This window comes from Passer domesticus, chromosome 3 (genome assembly GCF_036417665.1).
Source record: "Passer domesticus isolate bPasDom1 chromosome 3, bPasDom1.hap1, whole genome shotgun sequence".
NCBI lineage: Eukaryota > Metazoa > Chordata > Aves > Passeriformes > Passeridae > Passer > Passer domesticus.
In genome coordinates, this window is record NC_087476.1 from 110,242,274 (window position 1) to 110,265,561 (window position 23,288).

Consider the following 23,288-nt stretch of genomic DNA (forward strand, 5'->3'; position numbering starts at 1 on the left):
CATACTGCTTTTCAAGTGTATCAGGATTCACATTTTGAAGGTTAGGTGTTCATCCTGTTCTGTCTGTGCAGAACTCAACACTACTGACACTTCAGATGCCAGCTGCAAATAATAAAACACCTAAGCATGTCAAGCATCATGGCTCTACTCAGTAGGCTGCATCTCCAAATGGAATTTAAACTCCCTAACTTCATAACTTCCTAAACGGGATAAATGAGCCCTAACCTAAATCCCAAACATTTCTAACCTAAGGAGTTATTTTCATTAGTTTAGCAAGGAATATGGATCCAGCTTTTTCAGCCTTGGTATTCTTCCATGGATCAAAGGCAGTATCACCTTTGAACCCCATTTTTGGGTTACATGAGCCTCCTACCAGTCTGCAAATGAAAAACTTCTCATGGTTGAAAAAACTTCTCAGGTTGAAAAGGCAATCCTGAGGCTAGCTTTTCCTTTGGAAACTTTAAAAGGTCTGTCCTTTCCCTGTTCCACTGATTCTTAATGGCTTTCAAACGCAGAAAGTGGGAAGATTGACCATTTTTTGCAATCCACTCTTCCTAGTATACGAGGAAGGATTACACTTGGCTTTGAAAGAGGGGAAAGAAAAGAAGACTAGCCTGGCTCAGTTCATGACAAGTGGATTGAGCAGTCTTATTGGTGGTGCCAGCCATTCATAGTGATGAATTCCCTTCCTCACCTCCAGCTTCCCAAGGAAATATTTTGCTTAGGATGGCCCAACAGAGTAAATAAGACCAGAAAAGGACAGGCCAAGGGAAGGCTGATCAGTGCAAACTGACATAAGATTCTCCTGCTGTTCTGTGGGGCTGCCTCATCTTCACCATACTGCCACCACATTCCTGCACTGGGTGAGATTGATCAACACTTACTGATGACCAGTCCTACAGAAGGGGCTTCTTTTCCAAGAATGAAAGAAATGAAATAAACCAAGAAATGAAATAAAGGAGCAGATGGTTTGAAGTGCCCATTTGAAGCAGCCCACTAGTAGCTTGGCTCAACTCTGAGGCAAAATGACAGAGTGAGGGCTGAAAGGAAACACCTAAAAGCAGATCAGGTGGTGAGCTGGATATTCCAATATACAGGAATAGAAAGGAAAATGCACACCACTGTTTTCTGGTCTGAGATCCTTCCTGTCAAGGGGGGGCTGGTGAAAGCCTGCTAGTGAATCTGCAAGGAAGGCCTATGATTTTAGACCTTTCAGCCAAGAAAGGTTATTGCTTTATTTGCCTGGCCATGTCTAGGTCATCCTTTCCTCTTTCTCCTTTCTGTTGTTACCATGCCTTGTAAAGAATATTTGTGAGTGTGGCCCATGCAACAAGCTCATTCCTTGTTAGCTTGCACTGCCACTTCCACAGCTTGCAAGACAATCCACAACAACCTCCACGGGACAAGTAAAGGATTCAGACTTCCCCAGCCTGCATAGGATCAGACCACAGAAGTAGAGAATCTTTGGAATAGAGCAAACCTGAAGCTGATGAATGTCACAAACCATCATGACATTTACACAAAACCCCAAGCATGTGACAGGTGACACTTAACTCTCCATTTCCTGGACAATATCCAGTAGGAGCTGTATGTTTTTTGTGATCTTCAGCTTCTTCCCAATAGAACATTCAAAGTCACAGAGCCAGAGCTTTCTGAAGGCAATGGCAATGCTGCAGAATAAAGGCAGGTCTTTACCTGTGACAACCTGAGAAACGAAGAGCAGCTATGCCCCTGCTCACCTTGCAAAACTGCCTGCCAGCTCTTCCATGGGTTATGCAGCCAGGTTTGTGCTCCTGTACTTATTCTCACAAACAGCACTATAAAACCACCAACCCAGTGCAGACTGGGAAGTGAAAAATGCACGAGAGCGTGTTTTAGCTTGCAGGTTCCCTGTTATTAGTGATATGAGAGTATGACTCTCCTAACAGTGGGCTGCATGGTTGCAAATTAATTGCTGCTTCTGAACATTTAGTGTATCTTTGCGAGCAAATTGCAAAAGAAGAGCTAATCTTCAGAGCACTTCACTTAGCACAGATGTTCAGGTACACAGACAAATGCCAAGGAACCACAGGTTAATTCCTCATTGTCCTCTTTTTCTCCCCCCAAGGACTGGTTTCTAGCCCAAATCACTTGGCATCTGCCAGAGCCAGGGTCTCTGATGTATTTCCCAGGAGTTTCTGTATCTTGGGAACTGTCGGTTCTCTTTACAATGGTGCTGCACTGCACCCTTGTGATGATGAAGGTTGGTCACATGCCAGCCTGTACTGGCCAGAGTGTAACCAGCATGTGAAAGGGCAAGATTAAAGGTTCTCCATCCCTCCGGGTGCTCAAAACTGACTGGACAAGTCCTGGAGCAACCTGATGAAGCTTTGGAGTTAGCCTCACTCCCAGCAGATAACAGGATGAAAGACCTCCAGCAGTCCCTTCTCAGCTGTGATTCTATGCCAGCCTTTCCAGAACCAGAGATGCTGCTTGGATCAACACTTGCAACACAACAATTTTATCTACAAGCAGAAGGACAAATAACCTACAGTTCTTCTCAAAACATACGAAAATAACAGCTTCTGACCAGTGATAGAGACAGCAAGTATTTGTTGCATATTAGAAAAGCTTGACATTAAAGTAACTTTCATTATCCTTGACATCAAGGCAAATCACATCTCTAAAGTAAGAAATCAATCTACATATATTATTATTAATAGGAAATAATATTTCTTACCATTCCTGTAAAAAAGAAATACGCAACATAGCAAAAAAACCCTGCATACTTCATCATCCATGCACATGGGAAAAACACCTTGCTTTTGTCTGAATTTTGTGAATTTCCTATATAGCACTCATCTAGATAGAGGCTTTGAGGTCCGGAATGAGGTAATAAAATTATTTCCTTAAGCCCAGCTCATGAATGCAAACAGATTCCACCTTTTAGGAGAAATGCGTCTTCATTCAAAATACTCCTACTGCAAAACATCAACAGTTCAACACTGAGCTTTATGAGCTCATGTGGTACATTTAAGTTACAAGTAACATTTTATCTGGATTTGCCTTGTGTGTGGTTCCATTAGACAGAATAAAACCCTCTCATTATATGTATTTTGGTCATATTTACAAGTTTGCCATTATGGTCCAAGATGAGCATAAAGACACACTCAAGATAATCTTAAGTTAATTAAACCCCATGAAAACTGAAAGACACAAAATGGGATCACATACCCCACAGTTTAATTTGTTCCCCCACAAAGCTGTTAAAATGTCATTCGGAGCCCTCATCTTTCAGGAATGGATCTTAACCAAAAACAACTTCAGCCTATTTACATGCTGAATTTTATGTGAATTTGATTTTGAGGTAACTGCTTTTGACACAAACAAGCCTATAAAACAAAATAAAGGTTTTTCTTAAAATTAAATAGTGGTTTAGGGTTTTTTCCAATTCATGGTGGTGTCTGATAAAAAATTACATTGATTTATCCTTTTAAGTACAGGTGCAACTTTGCAGAAGTTCCTTTTGTATCTGTGTTTGTGGGCTGAGTGTTAGAAGCTCGTTTATGGTACTTCTCTTAGCCTTCCTGGGAATTTCAAGGAAAGGAGATCTCTTCATTTCTCCCTTTGTGTCTTTGTGCAAAAGTTGACAGATCCACCCTCAGCCTGCGAGCACCTTTGTTCTTTGAATCAGCTCTGCCTTACGGCAGCTGCTTTGCTCAGCTCCCAGCGAGGTGCACAAGGCAGACACATTACCTCTTTTTGCTCCTCCATGCTGGGGCTCCAAAAATAAAAGTAATGTTAACTGTAAAAATACATTTGTTAACACTAGGTTTACCTATATTCTATTGCATTTTCTCAAAAAGCTTCTATTAGAAGTCCATACAAAGCAACAATTTAATGTAGTCATGGGATACCGCCTATGGGGTAATGCACAGGAAATGAAGGTTGTTAATTTGACTTCATGTGAACAGAACTCTAGTGAAAATGTGCAACAGTAGTGATAATTTTGCTTACAGAAAATTACTTACCACAGGTAATAAAAATGTTTGCTTAAATTACTTTTATCATATCTCAAGAAAACCTTATCAGAGACATAGTTCCTCTCTCCTGTGGCATGAAAGCTGTTTTGGGGAGTGGGTGTAAAATCTGCCCAGTGTGTGGATGGAGAACATATTGCACTGTCTGTATATTACTGTTCTCTGCTGGGGAAGATCCTCAATATTAGAAGAAAATACTATGATAGTGCTTTTACATTTTTAATATTTCAGAAAATCTTAATCAGAGAACATTTTTTGAGGATACTTATTTTTCCACAGCCATTCTACCTTTTTGTACATAAAAATTAGGCAATCACAATGTTATGGAATATCATGAAAAAAATATTTTGTGCCCCATCATGGAACTGAGGAAAGATTTAGAAAAGATTTAGAAGAAAAACCTGAAATTGCCAAGCTTGATTGGTGCTCCAGTTGCGTTTTTTGAGGGGTGTGTGTAGGTGTCATATTCCCATTATCTCAATATATCATCCATTTTTCTCCTTAGAACACCATCCAGTACTGTAGCCAAATGTTTCAAGTAATTTTCCTTTTGTGCCTTAAGGCAGTTTCTTCCCCTGCCGCCTGAACCGGGACAGGGAAAGACACGATCCGTTTGCAGCCACAGGCGGAGGGGATTACAGCAAAACCTTCATGACTTTCCCAGTATTGCAGATCCAATTGCAGACGCTTGGTGGAGCAGGATATTTACAAGTTGCAATGCACGCTGTTAGTTCTGCGTGTGCATAACGAACAGCTCACATTGCTGTTGGAAAAAACATATTTTTTCACTACAACCACTTGTTTCTCTGCCTGCTCTCTGCATAAAGGATGATAAGAGGACAATGGTACAGGGAGCTCATGTACCCTTCAGTTCCGTTCTCGCCCTCAGCTGAAGAAAGGAAACCTCCATATGAGTAGCACTGCTTTTTAAATAGACCAAAACAATAGGTTTAAACTAGATATTCAGAAAAAAAACCCTCTTCACTGTGAGGGTGGTGAGGTGCTGGAACACCGCTGTCAGGACCTCTGGTTACTTCTCTAATAGGAATTGCTTTGGCTTTTTATTTGTTTGTTTCTTTCATCCGTCCCGCGGGGCGCGCGGCGGTTCCTCCGTTGGGTTCCTGACGCTAACGGACGAACGGCGGCGAGCTCCGGCGGCTCGGCAGCGGCAGCGGCAGCGGCAGCAGCAGCGCTCCTCTCGATCGGTTTTCCGCTCGATTTCCCGCAGGCTCTCCGTTCCCTTTCTCCGTCTAACGCTCCCTCCACTCCCGTTCCGTCCCGTCTCGTCCCGTTCAGTCCGTGTTCCGCCTTTCCCAGCCCGGCACATGCCGCATCCCGCAAGGCGCCCATGGGTGGGTCGGCCCCCTGCCCGGCCATGCCCGGCGCGCCGCGGTCTCCGCTCCGTCACGGTGTCTCCGGACTGGCTGTGGCGCCTCTGCAAGAGTATCTGGAAGAGTTCCTCACTCTGGTTGTGGTGGGGCAGCATCGTCCTCTGGCTCCGCCTGGCGCAGGCTCTGGCCCGGCCCCTCCCGCGGCTCCGCCCGCAGTCGCACCGCTACCGCCCGGCTCCCGCCCCGTCCTCGGGAGCTCCCCCAGGAGCTTCCCCGCTCCGAGCTCCGCCGCTCGTCAGCTCGGCTACCGGCCCCGAGCCGTCGGAGCCCGGGGCGGCTCGACAAGCAGCAGTGTTCGGATGCCCCGGGAAGAATGGCGATAGCGCGGTGCCGCCCGCGCGGGCGGCGAAGCCTCCGCTGGAGCAGCTCTACCGGGAGGGCCCGCTGCTGGGCAGCGGCGGCTGCGGCAGCGTTTACTCCGGGACCCGGCTCGCCGACGGCGCCCCGGTAAGAGACGGGGCCGGCTCGGAATGGGGAGGCGGGAGACGGTGGGCAGCGAGCTCATCCCGCCGCTCGCCTTGGCTTGCAGGTTGCCATCAAGCGACTGTCCCGGAAGCGCATCTCGGAGTGGGCGCGGCTGGTGAGTGAGCGGGGCCCGCGGAGCAGCCGGCGGGGCGTGCCGGGCGGGGCTGAGGCGAGGCCCGGCAGGGCGGGAGCCGGAACGCTGCGAGGGGAGCGGGCGGGAAGTGAGCGGGGGGCCGCGCAGCGTGCCGGGCCGGGCCATGGCGAGCAGCGGCCCCGCTGACGGCATCGCGGTCCCTCCGCAGCACAACGGCGCCCGTGTGCCCCTGGAGCTGGCGCTGCTGTGGAAAGTGTCGCACCCTGGCTTCCGCGGCGTCGTGCGGCTCCTGGACTGGTACGAGCTGCCCGACGGCTTCGCGCTGGTCATGGAGCGTCCGGAGCGCTGTCAGGACCTCTGGTACTTGCTGGAGGAGCGGGGGTTCCTGGCGGAGCCCGTGGCGCGGGGGCTGTTCCGCCAGGTGCTGGAGGCCGTGCGGCACTGCAGCAGCCGCGGCGTCCTGCACCGCGACATCAAGGCTGAGAACATCCTTGTGGACCTGGCCACGGGCGAGGCGAAGCTCATTGACTTCGGGTGCGGCACGATCCTCCAGGACACATTCTACACCCGGATGTCAGGTGAGCCCAAAGCTGGGGCCAGCCCGAGCAGGGGACATTTCCCCCTTTGCTGGAAGAGGGATGGAGGGGGAATCGTCCTTCAGCCGTTTGCAGCCCAGTTGCTTTTCGGCGGGGCAGGGGCTGGCTGTTGTGGAACGGGAGCTGGCTGGCAGGGAGAGGGAGCAGCATCGCCTGATGAGCTGTGCCCGTGTCCCATAGGAACGCCAGAGTACAGCCCACCAGAGTGGATCCTCTTTGGCTGCTACCGTGGCCAGCCAGCCACCATCTGGTCCCTGGGCATCCTGCTCCATGACCTGGTCTGCGGGGATCTTCCTTTCCACACCAGTGAGGACATCATCAGAGGCCAGCTCTTCTTCCCACCCCGAGTGTCTCAAGGTGAGGATGCTCCTTCAAGGCACAGGGGGAAGAATGGCGTTGGGAGGTAGAGCCTGGCACATGTGTCCTGCTCTTGCAGCTAGTGAGGAGGTTGATGTCCTGGGCTTAGCTGGAGGAGGTGGCATATGTGCCTCTGTGGTGCTCTCCTCCAAAATAGAGGATTGATGGGAAGCTTTGTGTGCAGCTCTGAGCGCTGCTAGTGTGGCGTGGGCACCGTTGAATCTAGGAGAGCATGGACAGGAGCCTTGTCCCGCTGACCAGTGGTTTCTGGTTTGTCTCTGCAGAGTGCCAGCACCTCATCAGGTGGTGTTTATCCATGGAGCCCACAGACCGGCCATCCTTGGAAGACCTTTTTGAGCATTCTTGGCTGCAGGACCCCCACATGGCCCAGGAGACAGCAGAGATCCATCCCTCTGCACAGTAGGATCCAGGAGCCCAGCAAGTACTAGCTGCACACATCTCATGGTGCTGGATGAAAACCCTGGAGCGTTTCCCTGTGGCCACGGCATGGAGGAGAGAGCACAGCCAAGGAGATACTTCCGCTGGTCCCCAGCGAGTTGTGGAGGGAGGGGCTCAGTGCTCCCCATCCTATTGGAGAATTGGTGGCAGTGCAGTGAAGTTGACAAGGACTGGAGAAGGGGAAACATCCCCCTGCAGCTCAATGGCATCATGATGTCCCCACAAGCCAAGGCACAGCTGGCGTGTTCTTCTGGAGCACGATGTGGAGCTGGGAACACCATCCTGGAGCTGGCCTCTGGCGGGGCAGAGCCGATTGGCTTTGGCTGTGGCCCCTTCCTGGAGGACACGCTCTGCGCCTCAAGGAAATCAAGATGAGTTCCCAACAGGGACAGAGGGTTGCTCATGCTCCCAGGCATGGCAGGGCTTGGCCTGGCCTCACACCAGAGGTTCTCTGCTCGGTGGTGATGAGGAATAATTTTTCCGCTGGTTGCCAAGCTGCTTTTTGGTGGGACAGGGGACGGATGCTGAGGAAGGGGAGCCAGCTCCTGGCCTTGCTGACAGCTTCTGCCAGCCAGCCTGGCATGGGCTGAGGCAGGGACAGCCAGCCTGACAAAAGCATCCATGCATGTGGATGGGGGCAGCAGAGGAGGATGGGTTCCGAAGCCATGCCCCAGCTGGTCTGCTTTGCAGGCCCTTGAGGAAGGGGTGTGTCTAGGGACAGGAAAGGTGGGGTTTTTCCCCACCCATGGAGAGGTTTAATTCTCGCATGGAGTGGTCAGACTCTCCCTAGGCCCGTGATACAGTCAGTGATAAGCTTTGACACTTATTTCCAGGTCTTCTTTTGAATTGACTTCCATGCAATTGTTCTTTTTTTTTTTTTTTCCAGGAAGATTGCACCTGGTGCCCAGACCAGATGGGGAAACATCTTCACTGTCTGTGGAGTGTGTCCAGTGCCAGCGTTGCCCCTGCGGAGGGACATCCCCTTCAGGAAGGACTAGGATGTTGTGTAGGATCAGCTCCTCTCCTGGCAGCAGGTCTCCAGGGGTGGGTACCTGGCTCCACAGCTCGGCTGGCAGAAGGGCTTTGGGCAGATGGCAGTGGGCACACGGGCATCCTGCTCTTGCAGCTGCTGAGGAGGTTGCTGAGCGTGCTGAAGCGGAGGAGGTGGAACGTGGCCTGCCATGCTGCTCTTCTCTAAAATCAGAGACTGGGTCGTGATGTTTGGGCTCTGAGCACAGCCAGCAGCCTGGCCCTGGCACAGGCTATGGTGTGACAGTGGGGACAGGAGCCTTTCTGCGACTGACCGTGGCTCTCTGTTTTCTCTCTCCAGGCTGCCAGCACTTCATGCCATGGAAACAGCACCGCTTGACCTGCTAGTCTGGGAGGGCTGGAGGGTGGCGGGTATTCATTTGCTGTCAGAAATAAATTGTTTTGTTGTTGTCATCATTGGAGAATTTCTTTCATCCTTTTCTGAGCTTTTGCCTCCCTTCATCCAGGGTAATCCTTTTGTGTCCTTTCTCAGCCATGGAAAGCATTTGACAGGGGGTGTAAATTAACGTGAAAAATTCAACAACAGCTCCTGTTGCAGGCCCCTGGCCATGAACACTGGCCCTTTTCCCTGGGAAACAAAACTCACCCGCCCCAGTTTCTTGATGTCAGTTTGCAGGAGGTGTTTGGTACTCCCAGGGCAGCCCGAGTTGTAGGTGGTGGCAGGTTGGGTCCGGGAGACATCCTGCACTGTTTGGAATTTGAGGAGATAGCAGCCCACTCAGGGCCAAAGGCCCCAGGATACAAATGCAGGCTCTTTTTGGTGCCAAAATAGCCCTCATCCCCCCAGTGTGTAGATGCCAGTTTGGGGGAGGCATTTGGCACTCTGCGGGTAACCTGAGTTCTTGGTGGTGGCAGCTTTTTCTGGGGGAAATCCTGCGCCATTTGGAATTTTAGAAAGCAGAAGGTCACATGGAGCACAGGCCCTTGGGCAGACAGGAGGCTCCTGGACGTAAACGCTGGCCCTTTTCTGTGGGAAACAAAACTCACCCCCCCCCAGTTTCCTGAGGTTAGTTTGCAGGAGGTGTTTGCCACTGCCAGAGCAGCCCAAGTTGTAGGTGGTGGCAGGTTGGGCCTGGGAGACATTGTGCGCTATTTGGAATTTAAGGAGTGCACTTGGCTCCTTGTCTCCTTGTTGTGTCTGGCACAAACAGGAGCCCAGAGCTCCTGCAGAAACCATCACAGCACTCAGTGGGAGCAACTTGTGTCCAGTGCTCACACAGAGCTGTGGTGTCCAGCACTGCACCTCATTGGAATGAGGAACTGTTCCAGCCCTCTTGGGAGGAGCTAAAAGGAGGTTTGGCCTTCAGATCAGCTCCTTCCCTGCTCTGGATTTGCTGCCCTGGTTGAGCTGCTGCTCGTGGCAACACTTGTTTCCCAGCTGCCAGCCCTGCTCTGCTGGCCAGCAGGCCAAGCAGGAGCTTGTGCTAGTGACACTGAACCTTTCAGATCTTCCTAAGGAAAGCTCAAGGCAGAACTTGTCAAAAGAGCATTGCATGGGCAATGCCTTTGACATTAAATCTTTCCTCTGTGCTCGGTGCCGCATACAGTAAATATTTGAGGAAGAAAGTTCACTGCTGCAGAAATTCCTTAAAACACTCAGTTAAGCTGTAACAGAACACGATTTAGGATGTGTAATCTCACTTTAATTCATTGTGCAGAAAGCTACAGTGAGCTGCATATCTAACCTAAATGACCTTGCCACCAAGAATTTAGAAAAGTGGGAGAGATGGAATCAGTAGCACAAGGATCTGCATTGTGATTCTCCCACAGGCCTGAGGACACAGCCCACTTCCACTGGGCCATGGCTTTTTACCCTACATCAAAACTTTGTGTTTCAGGTTGTGGTGGAGAATGCCCCCAGCCTTGTCCGGCCACACGGTGGCCTGAGAAAAGCTTGTGAGGCCTGGGCCTTGCTGAACAGCCCCTGGGCCCAGCTCCTCCTGAGCTTGTCAGAGACACTGAGCGCTCCCAGGAGCTTGTGCTGTCCGACGAACCCCTGGGGTGTCCTGTGAACAACCTCGGAAACCACTTTTCTTGCCTGAATGGCACCACATCCTCCTTCTCCCACTTTCAAACACATGCTGCTGACCCACAGTGTGGCCATGATGAAGCATTTATGGCTGAGGCCCACTCTCTTGTGGCGCATAAAGAGGGCTCCAGAAGGAGGCCCTTGGAGCTCTCGTGGACCCCAGAGGCTGCCAGCAGCAACCTCCCTGTGCGTGGGGCCTCTCAGAGCCAGCGAGCTCTCAAGGTTGCTGCACTGTCAGGATGACTGATCAGCCATGGATCCTGGGCCTGCAGCCCCACTCCTGGAGGCTCCAGTTTAACCACGGTTGAGCTTGAGTGCTGCTAAGCTTTTAGGCCGTGGTCCTTTTTAGCCTTGACCTTTCTGACCCTTTCTCAAACACACCTAAACACAAACAGACACACACATAATTCTCAGAATGCTTCTCGTTTGATAGACTGCATTTTGTTTGTTACCTTTTTTTTCCTTGTGCCTTAAACAATTAGTAAGTAATCGTGTGAATGTTGCCAATGAATTTTCTAGAGCTATTACTTAATATTCAGTCTGGTTTTTACTGAACCTTGCCTGGGAATTTTTTAAGCAATCTTAGATGCTTGTTGGTAACAAGCCTTGGGATCATGAGGTGCAGGGTTGACACTGAACAGCAGGAGAGTCATTCCAAAGTGACGAGTTTAACCGTCCATTTATCCTCTTCTATTATTTATACCATTTATCCTCTTCTATTTATTTCACTCTAATAAGCCAAGCCAAGATTTTCTTGGAGGCAGAATGTGTGTGGGATGCACTAGGGTATTGTCCCATAGCTCTGGGCTGAATGGCACCCAGGCTGGAGTGTAAATAGATTGAGGAACTCTTGTGACTTGTTATTGGCCTCACAGTCCACTCATCCCTTGGCAAGCAAGTTGCAAACAACAAAGTTGGATTGCTGTCCTGGGTAAATGTACATATATTTATATAAAATAAATAAATATAAATAAACTGACTTTTCCAAAGTAGTGCATCATTTCCCAGTGGAATACATGACCTCTTCTTACCTATAAAATTGTGAATGAAGACATCTGTGAGCCAGATCTGTGTGAGATTGCAAAGGAGCAAAGCTTTGGCATTTGGGCACACTTCTCTTTGTTTCTTTGCTCAGGCCTTCTGAGAGCACAGAACACACCCAGGTAGAAAACTTTTGATTAGACAGGATCTTCTGGTTCCATTGTCCCCCAAACATGTCAATGTGTGGCCCTGTTGTAATGACAAGTAATGAAGAGCAGTACCAGTGACACAAAGAAAACATGGCAAAAGAGGAAGAGGAGAGGCCCAACAAGGAAAGGATGTGGTGAGACACTGGCACACGGAGTGAGCTGCTCTCCAATAACCTTTAGGCTAGTAGGTCCTGGTCTCACATTCTCCTTTTGGTTTATTTAAATTTAATTAATTAATTATTTTTTAAAAATAATCAAAATAAAATATATACAATTAAAAAGATGTCATCAAAATTGAAAGATAGACTCAAAACACATTTATTCAAACTACATCTAATATCCGAACATATGTATATCTCTAACTATGAGGTCTAACGCATAAATGCTATTCTTGAAACACTCTTCAGACAGGCTGAAGCTTGTTTCTGAGCTTGGAGGAAAGAGAGCTCTTCTGGCCTGGAGACAAGGACTTTGTGGCTAAGGGAGCATAGGAAGTGTTCAGAGAAAACTTCTTGGTAAGACTGTAGCCAGTCCCATCTGCAAAGTGCAGACACAAAGTGTAGCAGGAGCCGCAATGTAAACCTAAAACCTAAATGCATCCCATCCTGGGATCTGCTTTAGTGGTGGCCTTGGCTGTGTCAGTGGTCTCAGGTTATTGGAAGGACTCTGTAAACTTAAAGGTTTTTTCCAATGGAAACAGTTTTGCAATTCTAAACCTCCATTCGTGCTTTTGAAGGATGCAGTCCCAAATAGAGCAGCATTTGTGTTTTTAAGGAATTTAGCATTGACCTCTCCCTGAAAGTAACAGGAATCATATAAATTTGAATGGTCTTGAAAGCCTTTTATTCCTCGATCTAAAGCTGTGTGTTTGAATTGAGGTGCTTTATACAGAAAGGTTGGTCCATGGGATAAATGCAGGCAATTCAGCTGCAATGGCATTTATTTCATCTGCTTTTCAGCTTCCTTCCCCCGTGGGTGGCAGATTTGGGAGTATTTGTCTTGTGCTTTGGCTTCTGGCTCAGACTTGCTCATGGATGCATTGTAACATCTTATCCACCCCTTTTGTACTGAAAAATACTTGCAGAATGGTGGGAATTGCTGGAGACAAGAATTCCAAACCCGTCACCCCCTTTTCTCTCCCATCCTATGGCAGTGCAAGATGATTCCGCTGCAGGTGAAGGGCTGCAGCAGCCTGCAGACTCCTTCAGCCAGGACTTGTTGCAATCTCCTTCCTGCAGCTGTGCCTGGAGGATGTTGGCCTGCAGAGGTGGTGCCCATGCCCAGGAATGCTGCTGGGCTCAGGGGGCAGAGTGTGGACAAAAGCTGCATTCGAAGCGCTGATCGCCAGACCCCGAAGCCGCTGGCAAGTGCAGCCGCTCTTCTTCACTCCGTGCAGGAGAGAGCCCAGCCTTGGAGCCTGTCCCTGGGGACAGGGAAACGCTCTGAGGATAGTTTTGGATTTTCAGGGACAGTCAAAAGGAGAATTGCTTTGGGGCAGGTGTTGTAGTGTTGGGTTTGGGTGTGGGTGCAGGAAAGCAAGCAGGAATGAACCCATGGCACAATGAAGGAGAGCTTTGCATGGCCAGTTTACACCCTAGAGATACACTGATCGAATCAGCCCACTGAACACTGATCATGTTTATGTTGGGTTTGGGTGTCTCTGCAATAAGGAAAGCAGGAAAGAAACCCCTAGAACAATGAAATAGAGGCAAAGAGGAACGTTTGGATGTGAATTTGTTCCTTACAGCTCTCGGCCAACTGAATCCTGGAGTCACCTACTGGGGAGTGCAAATCTTCTTTTACTTCCAGTGCCTGATGACATATTTTGAGTTGCACCACTTTGTCTGTTGTGAAGAGAAATGAACAAAATCCCACACCTACAAGCAGCACCCCAGACCTGAGTGGGAATTACAGAGATAAAGGCCTTGAAAAAGAGCTTTGGAAAGGGTTGACATCCTAGAGAGTGTGAAACGCTCAGGCCTGGCCAGGCTGGGCTTAGGGCTGGCTGCCCTTGGGAATGGAAAGGGGTGGAGTTGGGGTGGGGTTTTGCAGCCATGAAAACGAGAGAACCATGGCGATCATGTCACAAAGGGGCAGCCCCACGGGGTATTGTGTCACAAAGGGGCAGCCCCACGCTGGGGCTGTGAAGGTTGTGAAGGTTGTGGTTGGCACGGCCACAGCGGCAGCAGACGCGTCTGGCTCTGCCTGTCTGTGCCGAGCGCTGGCGATCGGAGCCACCCGACCTTGTTCTGAGGCTGGGTACCAAGCTCCCGTCGCTGTCAACTCTGAGAGTGATCCCAGATTCAAACCCAGATCCTTCTGCCAGGCAGAAGCACGGGTTTGAAGATGGATTTTACCGGAAAAGGAAAGACCACTGAAGGGAAAGGTGAGCATAGGAAGAAGCTGAAAGGCTGAAGACAAATGGAAAAAAACCCCACTAAATTTCAGGGAGAGCTGGTCCATGGTGGTCAGTGTTGGCTCTGTGTCAGAGTAGGTGGCTGACAGCTACAGATGATCCTGCAAGGACACTCAACATTGTCTCATTAGTTTTCGATGCTTTCGCCTTTTTGACAGTGGCCAAATCCCTCATACTGTCAACCAGGACAGGGACTGTGGTCACAGCTGACCCAAAAGTGGACATGTTCATGAGATACAAGTCGTGTTTCTTTCTCTGCCATCAGTGTTGGGTGTCGCTACAGATATATGTCCCATTCCTCCTGTGCTGGCTGGTTGGGTCCAACATTGAGGATGGTGTTATGGTGCCATAGAAACACCAGTAAGGCCTGCCTGGTGGCTGTGAGGTCTTTGTGGTTTGCAGAAATAGTAGTCACATCGGTATGGCTTTCTCTTGTGGATTCACAGAAGGCCGGCCTTCAGAAGGAATCTTTTTTCACCTCTTACCAACGAAGCCTTCCATCTTTCCTTTCAGACTTGATAACTCAATAGTGAGGGATAGGGGGAATCAAACACAGGCTAGTTCCAAGCAAAAAAAAAAAAAAAAAAAAGGAAAGAAAAAATTTTTCTCAAAAATTGAAAGAAACTTCTTCAGTTTCACACCCATTAGATGGATTGATTGTAAAGGTGGGAGTTGAGAGAACTCACTTCTTCCCTTGTGAGCATGGCTCAGCCTCCCGCAGAGGTGAGGTGGGAGCTGGGCCGCTCTGTGTTGGGAGGAAGGGTCTTGTGGCAGCCCAGAGAGGCTGTGCACATTGGCAGGGAAGAGCTGCCTCAAGAGGCTGCCGGCAGGAGCATGTTTCCCTGTGCAGCAGTTTAGAAGCTTCCAAAGAATCTGTCCCATGAAATATGGAGCTTCAGATGCTTTTGCCTGGCACTGGGGGCTCTGATACATTTTGTGTCTCCACTTTGCAGGCCTATCTGGCTACCCTCTTGCCAAGAGGTTTTCCTTGGCAAGTCCGTCAATGCTCCTTCCCTCCAAGCCGTTGCTGCCCATCCTGAGGAGCTCTCCTTCTGCCAAGACAAGCAAAATGTGCCATGGAGAGCAGGAGACAGGGAAATCTGGCGGCGGCCTGGATGAGGAGAGGAGCAAAACACAGGAGCTAAATTCTGAGGGAAAAGGACATAAGGTAAGGAGACCAAGCTATGTCCAGGGTGGTAAATTTTCAGTTTATGTGCTGTTGGCAGAGCTCTGAGACCTCTTTCTGGACAGGAACTGACCCTTTCTGTGAACTTTGAACAGGTCCTGGTTTAGGCCTTTAGCTGGGCCAGAAATGATGGGATAGAAAGGATGGGTGTGCATCTGGTCCTGCTGCCTCCAGCTCCAATCCTGGCCATGGCATGAGGGCCCTGGAGCAAGTTGGGCAGGCAGAGACCTTGCAGAGAGCAGCAGGGCAGGGAGCTCTGCTGAACTCCCTAAAAGGCAGTGAGGCTGAGATGATGGATGTGTGGGAGCTGGAGAGCAGCGAGCATCCCGAGAGCTCAGCAGCAGTGTCTGGGCTCAAAGACTGCTGGGGAAGTGTAGGAGGGAAGGGCAGCAGCAGAAGAAATGAGGAGCTTGGGAAAAGCCGGTTTGAACATGCTGCAGAATGGCTTTGTGGGGAAGTGGCTGGAGATCAGGACTGGCTGTGAGACACCTTAGGGGCAGGGAGAGAACAGTGATCTAAACCCACTGCCATGGCATCCAAAAGGCCAGTGGAGGCAGTGGCACCCCAGAATATCTTGATGTCAAACATATGGATGCTTGCTGGGAATGTATAGTCCCATTTCCAGGGAAGTGAGAACGTGGGGAGAGCTCAAAAATGTGGGACATGATCTCTCCCTGTCCAGTTCCCTTTGCATTCCCCATCCACAGCCAAGCTGCTGCAACACTTTGACTTTGTACCAGGTCCCAGTTCAGAGCATTGATAAATGTCTTGAGGCAGCAAAGGGGGCAAGGATGGATGTTTGATCTGAGCACTGTGTTCTACTCTTTCCAGACCTCCTTGCTGTATTCCACGGGCGGGGAAATGAAGAAGAGACCATTGGGAAAATCTTTGATCCCCCGTCTACGGAAGGCAGGAATTCCTCCTGTTGGCACTGCTGCTGGGTCTCTGTGCAGCTCTCCCCAGATGGATTTGCAGGAGTCCCGTGAGATGAGGTAAGTCAAGGTGTCTGCTGCTGCAGCGTCCTGTTCACCTCACTCTTCCCATGTCCTGTGGTGATTTGGCATGGTCAGCTGTCCCATGAGTTTAGGCAAACTCTGTGTGTATTCATCATTTTGCCCATCCAATGTCAAGAGCAATGCCCCAAGAGCAGAGATGGTGGTGGGGAAGAGGAGTCAGGGCTTGAAAGCGTCTCAAGAAGGGTCCTCTGCTTTACTTGGCTGTTGGTTTCCTCTGTAATTGTTGTGGGGTCATTTGGGAACTGTTTTGCATGGGTCTGGATCCTGCAGAGCTTTGGATCCTGTGATCCTTGTCTGTTAAATTCTGCAGCCAGGAGAATATGTTTGGGCAAATGTGGGCTACTGGAGAGGTGTCTGCAAATTCAGGAGCTGCTTCTGTAAATATCGTGTCTAATTTCCCTGTGGCTGGGCCTTCATTGTGAAATGAGATCCCTAATATATTTTGGGGTATAGATTTATAATCCGATTAATGTTTAGTATTTGGATTTGGGTTTAAGATCAAAGAGGGCAAGATGCTAGAGAAGAGTTGTAGGACTGTACATGATGGAAAGATATTGCCTTGGATATGTATGAGAAAATGTAGCTGTGAAGCTTATCCAAGTGATAAGAATAAAGAGGGAGTCAGAGAAGTATCATTCCAATTGAACATCTTTGTCAGGGCTTTTAAAGTGTGATCTGAATACCTTTCCTAGCAGCTGAGTTGGAAAAAGCCTTTTTGTTCTGGAAAGATCCAGGAGGTGTAATGTCATTGTCAGGAGACAGCAGTGCTCTGACCACATGCAGCACAAGGCTGTCACCAGTGTAAGGCAGGAGCAGGCAAAGTCAAGCTTTGGCAGCAGTACAAAAGCAGCTGCCCTGCATACAGACTCATGTCTCAGCTCAGCAGCTCTTGCTTCTTCAGGGAGGCTGTAGGAGCCACTTGGCTCCACAAGGAGAGAGAGCAAAATTGGGGAGTTCTGGTGCAAGTTGGAGAATGTCTGCTGTGTTTCAACCAGAGCTTGGCCAGCTCTGTGTGATTCCAGCAGCTGAAAGCTTAAGGACAATGGACACATCTTTGCCTCCTGTTGGGTTTATGTGTTGCATTTCCTCCTTCATGAGAGTGACCATGCTAAGAAGGTTTGCCTCCTTATCATGGTGCACCCATTGCCTCCCTTCTCTTTCTAGCTCCTCATATGTTCCTTTGTTCTCCATTTTCTCCAGGCCAAGACCCAGCAGCAGACACCAAGAGATGACCTTGGAACGTGAAGGTAGGTACAGGGCATGTCTGTCCTAAAATGACCATTGGGATCTTGACTTAGAGGTGACACTTGGAAAGCTTGGTTAAAACCCATTCTTTTCAAAATGTCTTTAAATTCATTTGAATTCCTTGATGGTCTCAGTGGACTCTCCCAGAGCCGAGTGACTGGGAGTGTTCTCTGTTGGTGCAGTGAAAATTCCACCAGTGTGAAGTGTTGAGTGGCAGGAGCTGGAGTGGTACCTTGGTGTCCTTGAAATGCTGTGCAGGAAAATAATCCTCTCCATCCTGCGCATGCCTTTTGCAGCCCTGCAGTCTCTCTTGTGTCAAAATGAGAATAGAAAAGAAAGGTATTAAGTATGAAACGAGAGACGTTCCCACTCCTCCCGTGTGCCCTTGAAAGAGAAAACCTTTCCTTTGGGCAGTTTCTGAGCTGAACCCTTTGAGATTTGAAGGAGATACATCGATATTTCCTCGTTTTGTACTGGGAGGAATAGGGAAACTTCCTATGATGGAAAGTCCTTTTGACTTTTCCAGTGAAGGAGAAGGAGACTTCCAAATTGCTGCAGCCTAGGCAGGGTGTGAGTTTGTCATCCTGTGACAGCACAAGCCCAAAGCCACCTGTGGCAGGTTCCCAATGACAAATCTCTTCCCCAGCTGTCTGTGCCTGTGTCAGTGCTGCAGGCTGAGGCTGAGGGAGGAGATGCGTCGTGCCTTGTCCCTGTGCGTGCCTTGCCTGATCCCTGACAAGTGGAATTGTGCCAGTCAAAATGCAGTCTCTGGTGCATTTGGGTCATCCAGTGCTTTCAAGTTGAAAGCCTCTTTGACACTGTTGTTGTTCCTTTGGCATCTCTGGGCATGTAATGCTAGGAGAGATGAGATTTGGAGAAATAATTCTGCTGATGCAGAAAAAGGGATCAGATCCCCTGGTCCATTTTCTCAGGGTTATTTCTGACAAATCCTGGGTATGGTCCCTTTGGAATGATTCCTTCATTGCTGGCATGCAGCTGCAATCCTTAATGCAGTTAAGGAGAAATATTGGTCATTGAAGATGTTGAATTTTTTTCTGAATTAATTCTGGACTAGGAATGATCTATCTCATTAAACATTTTCTGTCTCTCCTTTATTACGGACCGGAAAATGCCATAGAGGGAAAGAAATCCACTATTAAGACAGGTTTTCCTCACTTGCAGCTTGGATGCCCAATGGTTTTACCCTCTATCAAAAAATGTAAAAAATTAGTTCTCTTGCTTGACCTGCCCTCCACACTTTCCATTAAGAAAAACTGAATCGTCAGTATTAGCCAAGATCACAAATGTTTTGAGGCAGAACATGTTTAGGTACCTCTGCAATTAAGAAAGCAGGAAAGAAACCCCTAGAACAATGAAGTAGAGGTGAAGAGGAACGTTTGGATGCGAATTTGTTCGTTACAGCTCTCGGCCAGCAGAATTCTGGGGACACATACTGGGGAGTGCAAAGCATCTTTTAACTTCTACGGCCCGGTGCCATTGTTTGTGTCCCACCACTCTGTCTGATGTGAAGGGAAATGAACAAAATCCCACACCTACAAGCAGCACCCCAGACCTGAGTGGGAATTACAGAGATAAAGGCCTTGAAAAAGAGCTTTGGAAAGGGTTGACATCCTAGAGAGTGTGAAACGCTCAGGCCTGGCCAGGCTGGGCTTAGGGCTGGCTGCCCTTGGGAATGGAAAGGGGTGGAGTTGGGGTGGGGTTTTGCAGCCATGAAAACGAGAGAACCATGGCGATCATGTCACAAAGGGGCAGCCCCACGGGGTATTGTGTCACAAAGGGGTAGCCTCATGCTGGGGCTGTGAAGGTTGTGAAGGTTGTGGTTGGCACGGCCACAGCGGCAGCAGACGCGTCTGGCTCTGCCTGTCTGTGCCGAGCGCTGGCGATCGGAGTCACCCGACCTTGTTCTGAGGCTGGGTACCAAGCTCCCGTCGCTGTCAACTCTGAGAGTGATCCCAGATTCAAACCCAGATCCTTCTGCCAGGCAGAAGCACGGGTTTGAAGATGGATTTTACCGGAAAAGGAAAGACCACTGAAGGGAAAGGTGAGCATAGGAAGAAGCTGAAAGGCTGGAGACAAATGAAAAAAAACCCCACTAAATTTCAGGGAGAACTGGTCCATGGTGGTCAGTGTTGGCTCTGTGTCAGAGTAGGTGGCATTGCCGGTGTGTGTGTCCACATACATTTTGTGTCTCCATTTTGCAGGCCTCTCTGGCTACCCTCTTGCCAAGAGGTTCCCTCTGGCAAGTCCCTCGATGCTCCTTCCATCCAAGCCATTGCTGCCCATCCTGAGGAGCTCTCCTTCTGCCAAGACAGACAAGATATGCCATGGAGAGCAGGAGACTGGGAAATCTGGCAGCGGCCTGGACGAGGAGAGTAGGAAAACCCAGGAGCTCACTTCAGAGGGAAAAGGAAGTAAGGTAAAGAGACCAAATTAAGTCCAGCATGGTAAATTTTCAGTTTATGTGCTGTTGGCAGAGATCTGAGACCTCTTTCTTGACAGGAACTAACCCTTTCAGTAAACATGAAAGAGATCCTGGTATAGGCCTTTAGCTGGGCCAGAAATGATGGGATAGTAAGGATGGGTGTGCATCTGGTCCTGCTGCCTCCAGCCCCATTCCTGGCCATAGCATGGGGGCCCTGGAGCAAGTTGGTCAGGCAGAGACCTTGCAGAGAGCAGCAGGGCAGGGAGCTCTGCTGAACTCCCTAAAAGGCAGTGAGGCTGAGATGATGGATGTGTGGGAGCTGGAGAGCAGCGAGCATCCCGAGAGCTCAGCAGCAGTGTCTGGGCTCCAAGGCTGCTGGGGAAGTGTAGGAGGGAAGGGCAGCAGCAGAAGAAATGAGTGGCTTGGGAAAAGCCGGTTTGGACATCCTGCAGAATGGCTTTGTGGGGAATTGGCTGGAGATCAGCACTGGCTGTGAGACACCTTAGGGGCAGGGAGAGAACAGTGATCTAAACCCACTGCCATGGCATCCAAAAGGCCAGTGGAGGTAGTGGCACCACAGAACACCTTGATGTCAAAACGTGGATGCCAGCTGGGAATGTATAGTCCCATTTCCAGGGAAGTGAGGAGGTGGGGAGAGCTCAGAAATGTGGGACATGATCTCTCCCTGTCCAGTTCCCTTTGCATTCCCCATCCACAGCCAAGCTGCAGCATCAGTTTGACTTTTCCTACCAGGTCTCAGTTAAGAGCATTGATAAAATTCTTGAGACATCAAAGGGAGCAAGTGTGGATGCTTGATCTGAGCACTGTGTTCTACTCTTTCCAGACCTCCTTGCTGTATTCCACGGGCGGGGAAATGAAGAAGAGACCATTGGGAAAATCTTTGATCCCCCGTCTACGGAAGTCAGGAATTCCCCCTGCTGGCAGTGCTGCTGGGTCTGTGTGCAGCTCTCCCCATGTGGATTGGCAGGAGTCCCATGAGATGAGGTAAGCCAAGGTGTCTGCTGCTCCAGTGTGCTGTTCACCTCACTCTTCCCATGTCCTGTGGTGATTTGGCACAGTCAGCTGTCCCATGAGTTTAGGCAAACTCTGTGTGTATTCATCATTTTGCCCATCCCATGTCAAGAGCAATGCCCCAAGAGCAGAGATGGTGGTGGGGAAGAGGAGGCAAGGCTTCAAAGCATCTCAAGAAGGGTCCTCTGCTTTACTTGGCTGTTGGTTTCCTCTGTAATTGTTGTGGGGTCATTTGGGAACTGTTTTGCATGGGTCTGGATCCTGCAGAGCTTTGGATCCTGTGATCCTTGTCTGTTAAATTCTGCAGCCGGGAGAATATGTTTGGGCAAATGTGGGCTACTGGAGAGGTGTCTGCAAATTCAGGAGCTGCTTCTGTAAATATCGTGTCTAATTTCCCTGTGGCTGGGCCTTCATTGTGAAATGAGATCCCTAATATATTTTGGGGTATAGATTTATAATCCGATTAATGTTTAGTATTTGGATTTGGGTTTAAGATCAAAGAGGGCAAGATGCTAGAGAAGAGTTGTAGGACTGTACATGATGGAAAGATATTGGCTTGGATATGTATGAGAAAATGTAGCTGTGAAGCTTATCCAAGTGATAAGAATAAAGAGGGAGTCAGAGAAGTATCATTCCAATTGAACATCTTTGGTAGGGCTTTTAAAGTGTGATCTGAATACCTTTCCTAGCAGCTGAGTTGGAAAAAGCCTTTTTGTTCTGGAAAGATCCAGGAGGTGTAATGTCATTGTCAGGAGACAGCAGTGCTCTGACCACATGCAGCACAAGGCTGTCACCAGTGTAAGGCAGGAGCAGGCAAAGTCAAGCTTTGGCAGCAGTACAAAAGTAGCTGCCCTGCATACAGACTCATGTCTCAGCTCAGCAGCTCTTGCTTCTTCAGGGAGGCTGTAGGAGCCACTTGGCTCCACAAGGAGAGAGAGCAAAATTGGGGAGTTCTGGTGCAAGTTGGAGAATGTCTGCTGTGTTTCAACCAGAGCTTGGCCAGCTCTGTGTGATTCCAGCAACGAAAAGCTTAAGGACAATGGACACATCTTTGCCTCCTGTTGGGTTTATGTGTTGCATTTCCTCCTTCATGAGAGTGACCATGCTAAGAAGGTTTGCCTCCTTATCATGGTGCACCCATTGCCTCCCTTCTCTTTCTAGCTCCTCATGTGTTCCTTTGTTCTCCATTTTCTCCAGGCCAAGACCCAGCAGCAGACACCAAGAGATGACCTTGGAACATGCAGGTAGGTAGAGGGCATGTCTGTCCTAAAATGACCGTTGGGATCTTGACTTAGAGGTGACACTTGGAAAGCTGGGTTAAAACCCATTCTTTTAAAAATGTCTTTAAATTAATTTCAATTCCTTGATGGTCTCAGTGGACTCTCCCAGAGTCGAGTGACTGGGAGTGTTCTCTGTTGGTGCAGTGAAAATTCCTCCAGTGTGAAGCATTGAGTGGCAGGAGCTGGAGTGGTACCTTGGCGTCCTTGAAATGCTGTGCAGGAAAATAATCCTCTCCATCCTGCGCATGCCTTTTGCAGCCCTGCAGTCTCTCTTGTGTCAAAATGAGAATAGGAAAGGAAAGCATTTTAGCATGAAATGAGAAAAGTTCTCACTCCTTCTGCCTGCCCTGGAAGCAGAAAACCTTTCATTGGGGCAGTTTCTGAGCTGAACCCTTTGAGATTTGAAGGAGATTGATGGATATTGCCTGGTTTTGCACTGGGAGGAATAGGGAACCCTCATGTGATGGCAAGTCCATTTGAATTTTCCAGTGAAGGAGAAGGAGACTTCCAAATGGCTGCAGCCTAGGCAGGGTGTGAGTTTGTCATCCTGTGACAGCACAAGCCCAAAGCCACCTGTGGCAGGTTCCCAATGACAAATCTCTTCCCCGGCTGTCTGTGCCTGTGTCAGTGCTGCAGGCTGAGGCTGGGGGAGGAGATGCCTCCTGCCTTGTCCCTGTGCGTGCCTTGCCTGATCCCTGACAAGTGGAATTGTGCCAGACAAAATGCAGTCTCTGGTGCATCTGGGTCATCCAGTGCTTTCAAGTTGAAAGCCTCTTTGACACTGTTGTTGTTCCTTTGGCATCTCTGGGCATGTAATGCTAGGAGAGATGAGACTTGGAGAAATAATTCTGCCGATGCAGAAAAAGGGATCAGATCCCCTGGTCTATTTTCTCAGGGTTATTTCTGCCAAATGCTGGGTATGGTCCCTTTGGAATGACTCCTTCATTGCTGGCATGCAGCTGCAATCCTTAATGCAGTTAAGGAGAAGTATTGGTCATTAAAGATGTTGAATTTTTTTTC

General features: G+C 49.2%; 2 protein-coding genes and 1 long non-coding RNA gene across 5 annotated transcripts in view; all 3 read left to right on the forward strand.

Annotated features, from left to right (window-relative positions):
• The first annotated feature begins 5,344 nt into the window (after positions 1-5,344).
• Positions 5,345-8,827, forward strand: LOC135297837 (serine/threonine-protein kinase pim-1-like). Its single transcript, XM_064415791.1, is given in 7 exon segments — positions 5,345-5,857; positions 5,940-5,990; positions 6,178-6,547; positions 6,746-6,922; positions 7,207-7,331; positions 7,333-8,425; positions 8,712-8,827. Coding segments are annotated over 6 exon segments (1,275 nt in total). The 3' UTR covers positions 7,372-8,425; positions 8,712-8,827.
• Positions 8,828-13,805: 4,978 nt separating this feature from the next.
• LOC135298237 (uncharacterized) lies at positions 13,806-16,239 on the forward strand. The gene is made up of 3 exons (XR_010360254.1): positions 13,806-14,036; positions 15,020-15,234; positions 16,084-16,239. It is a non-coding gene; the product is annotated as an uncharacterized LOC135298237 (long non-coding RNA).
• Positions 16,240-19,364: 3,125 nt separating this feature from the next.
• The window catches only part of TOGARAM2 (TOG array regulator of axonemal microtubules 2), a 49,250-nt gene continuing 45,326 nt past the window's right edge, over positions 19,365-23,288 (forward strand). For all 3 annotated transcript variants that reach the window (XM_064415097.1, XM_064415098.1, XM_064415100.1), the window contains exons 1-4: positions 19,365-19,575; positions 19,736-19,950; positions 20,801-20,961; positions 22,186-22,232. In XM_064415097.1, coding sequence (XP_064271167.1) covers positions 19,536-19,575; positions 19,736-19,950; positions 20,801-20,961; positions 22,186-22,232 — 463 coding nt within the window. In that variant the 5' untranslated portion in view covers positions 19,365-19,535. The remainder of the gene's footprint in view (positions 19,576-19,735; positions 19,951-20,800; positions 20,962-22,185; positions 22,233-23,288) is intronic.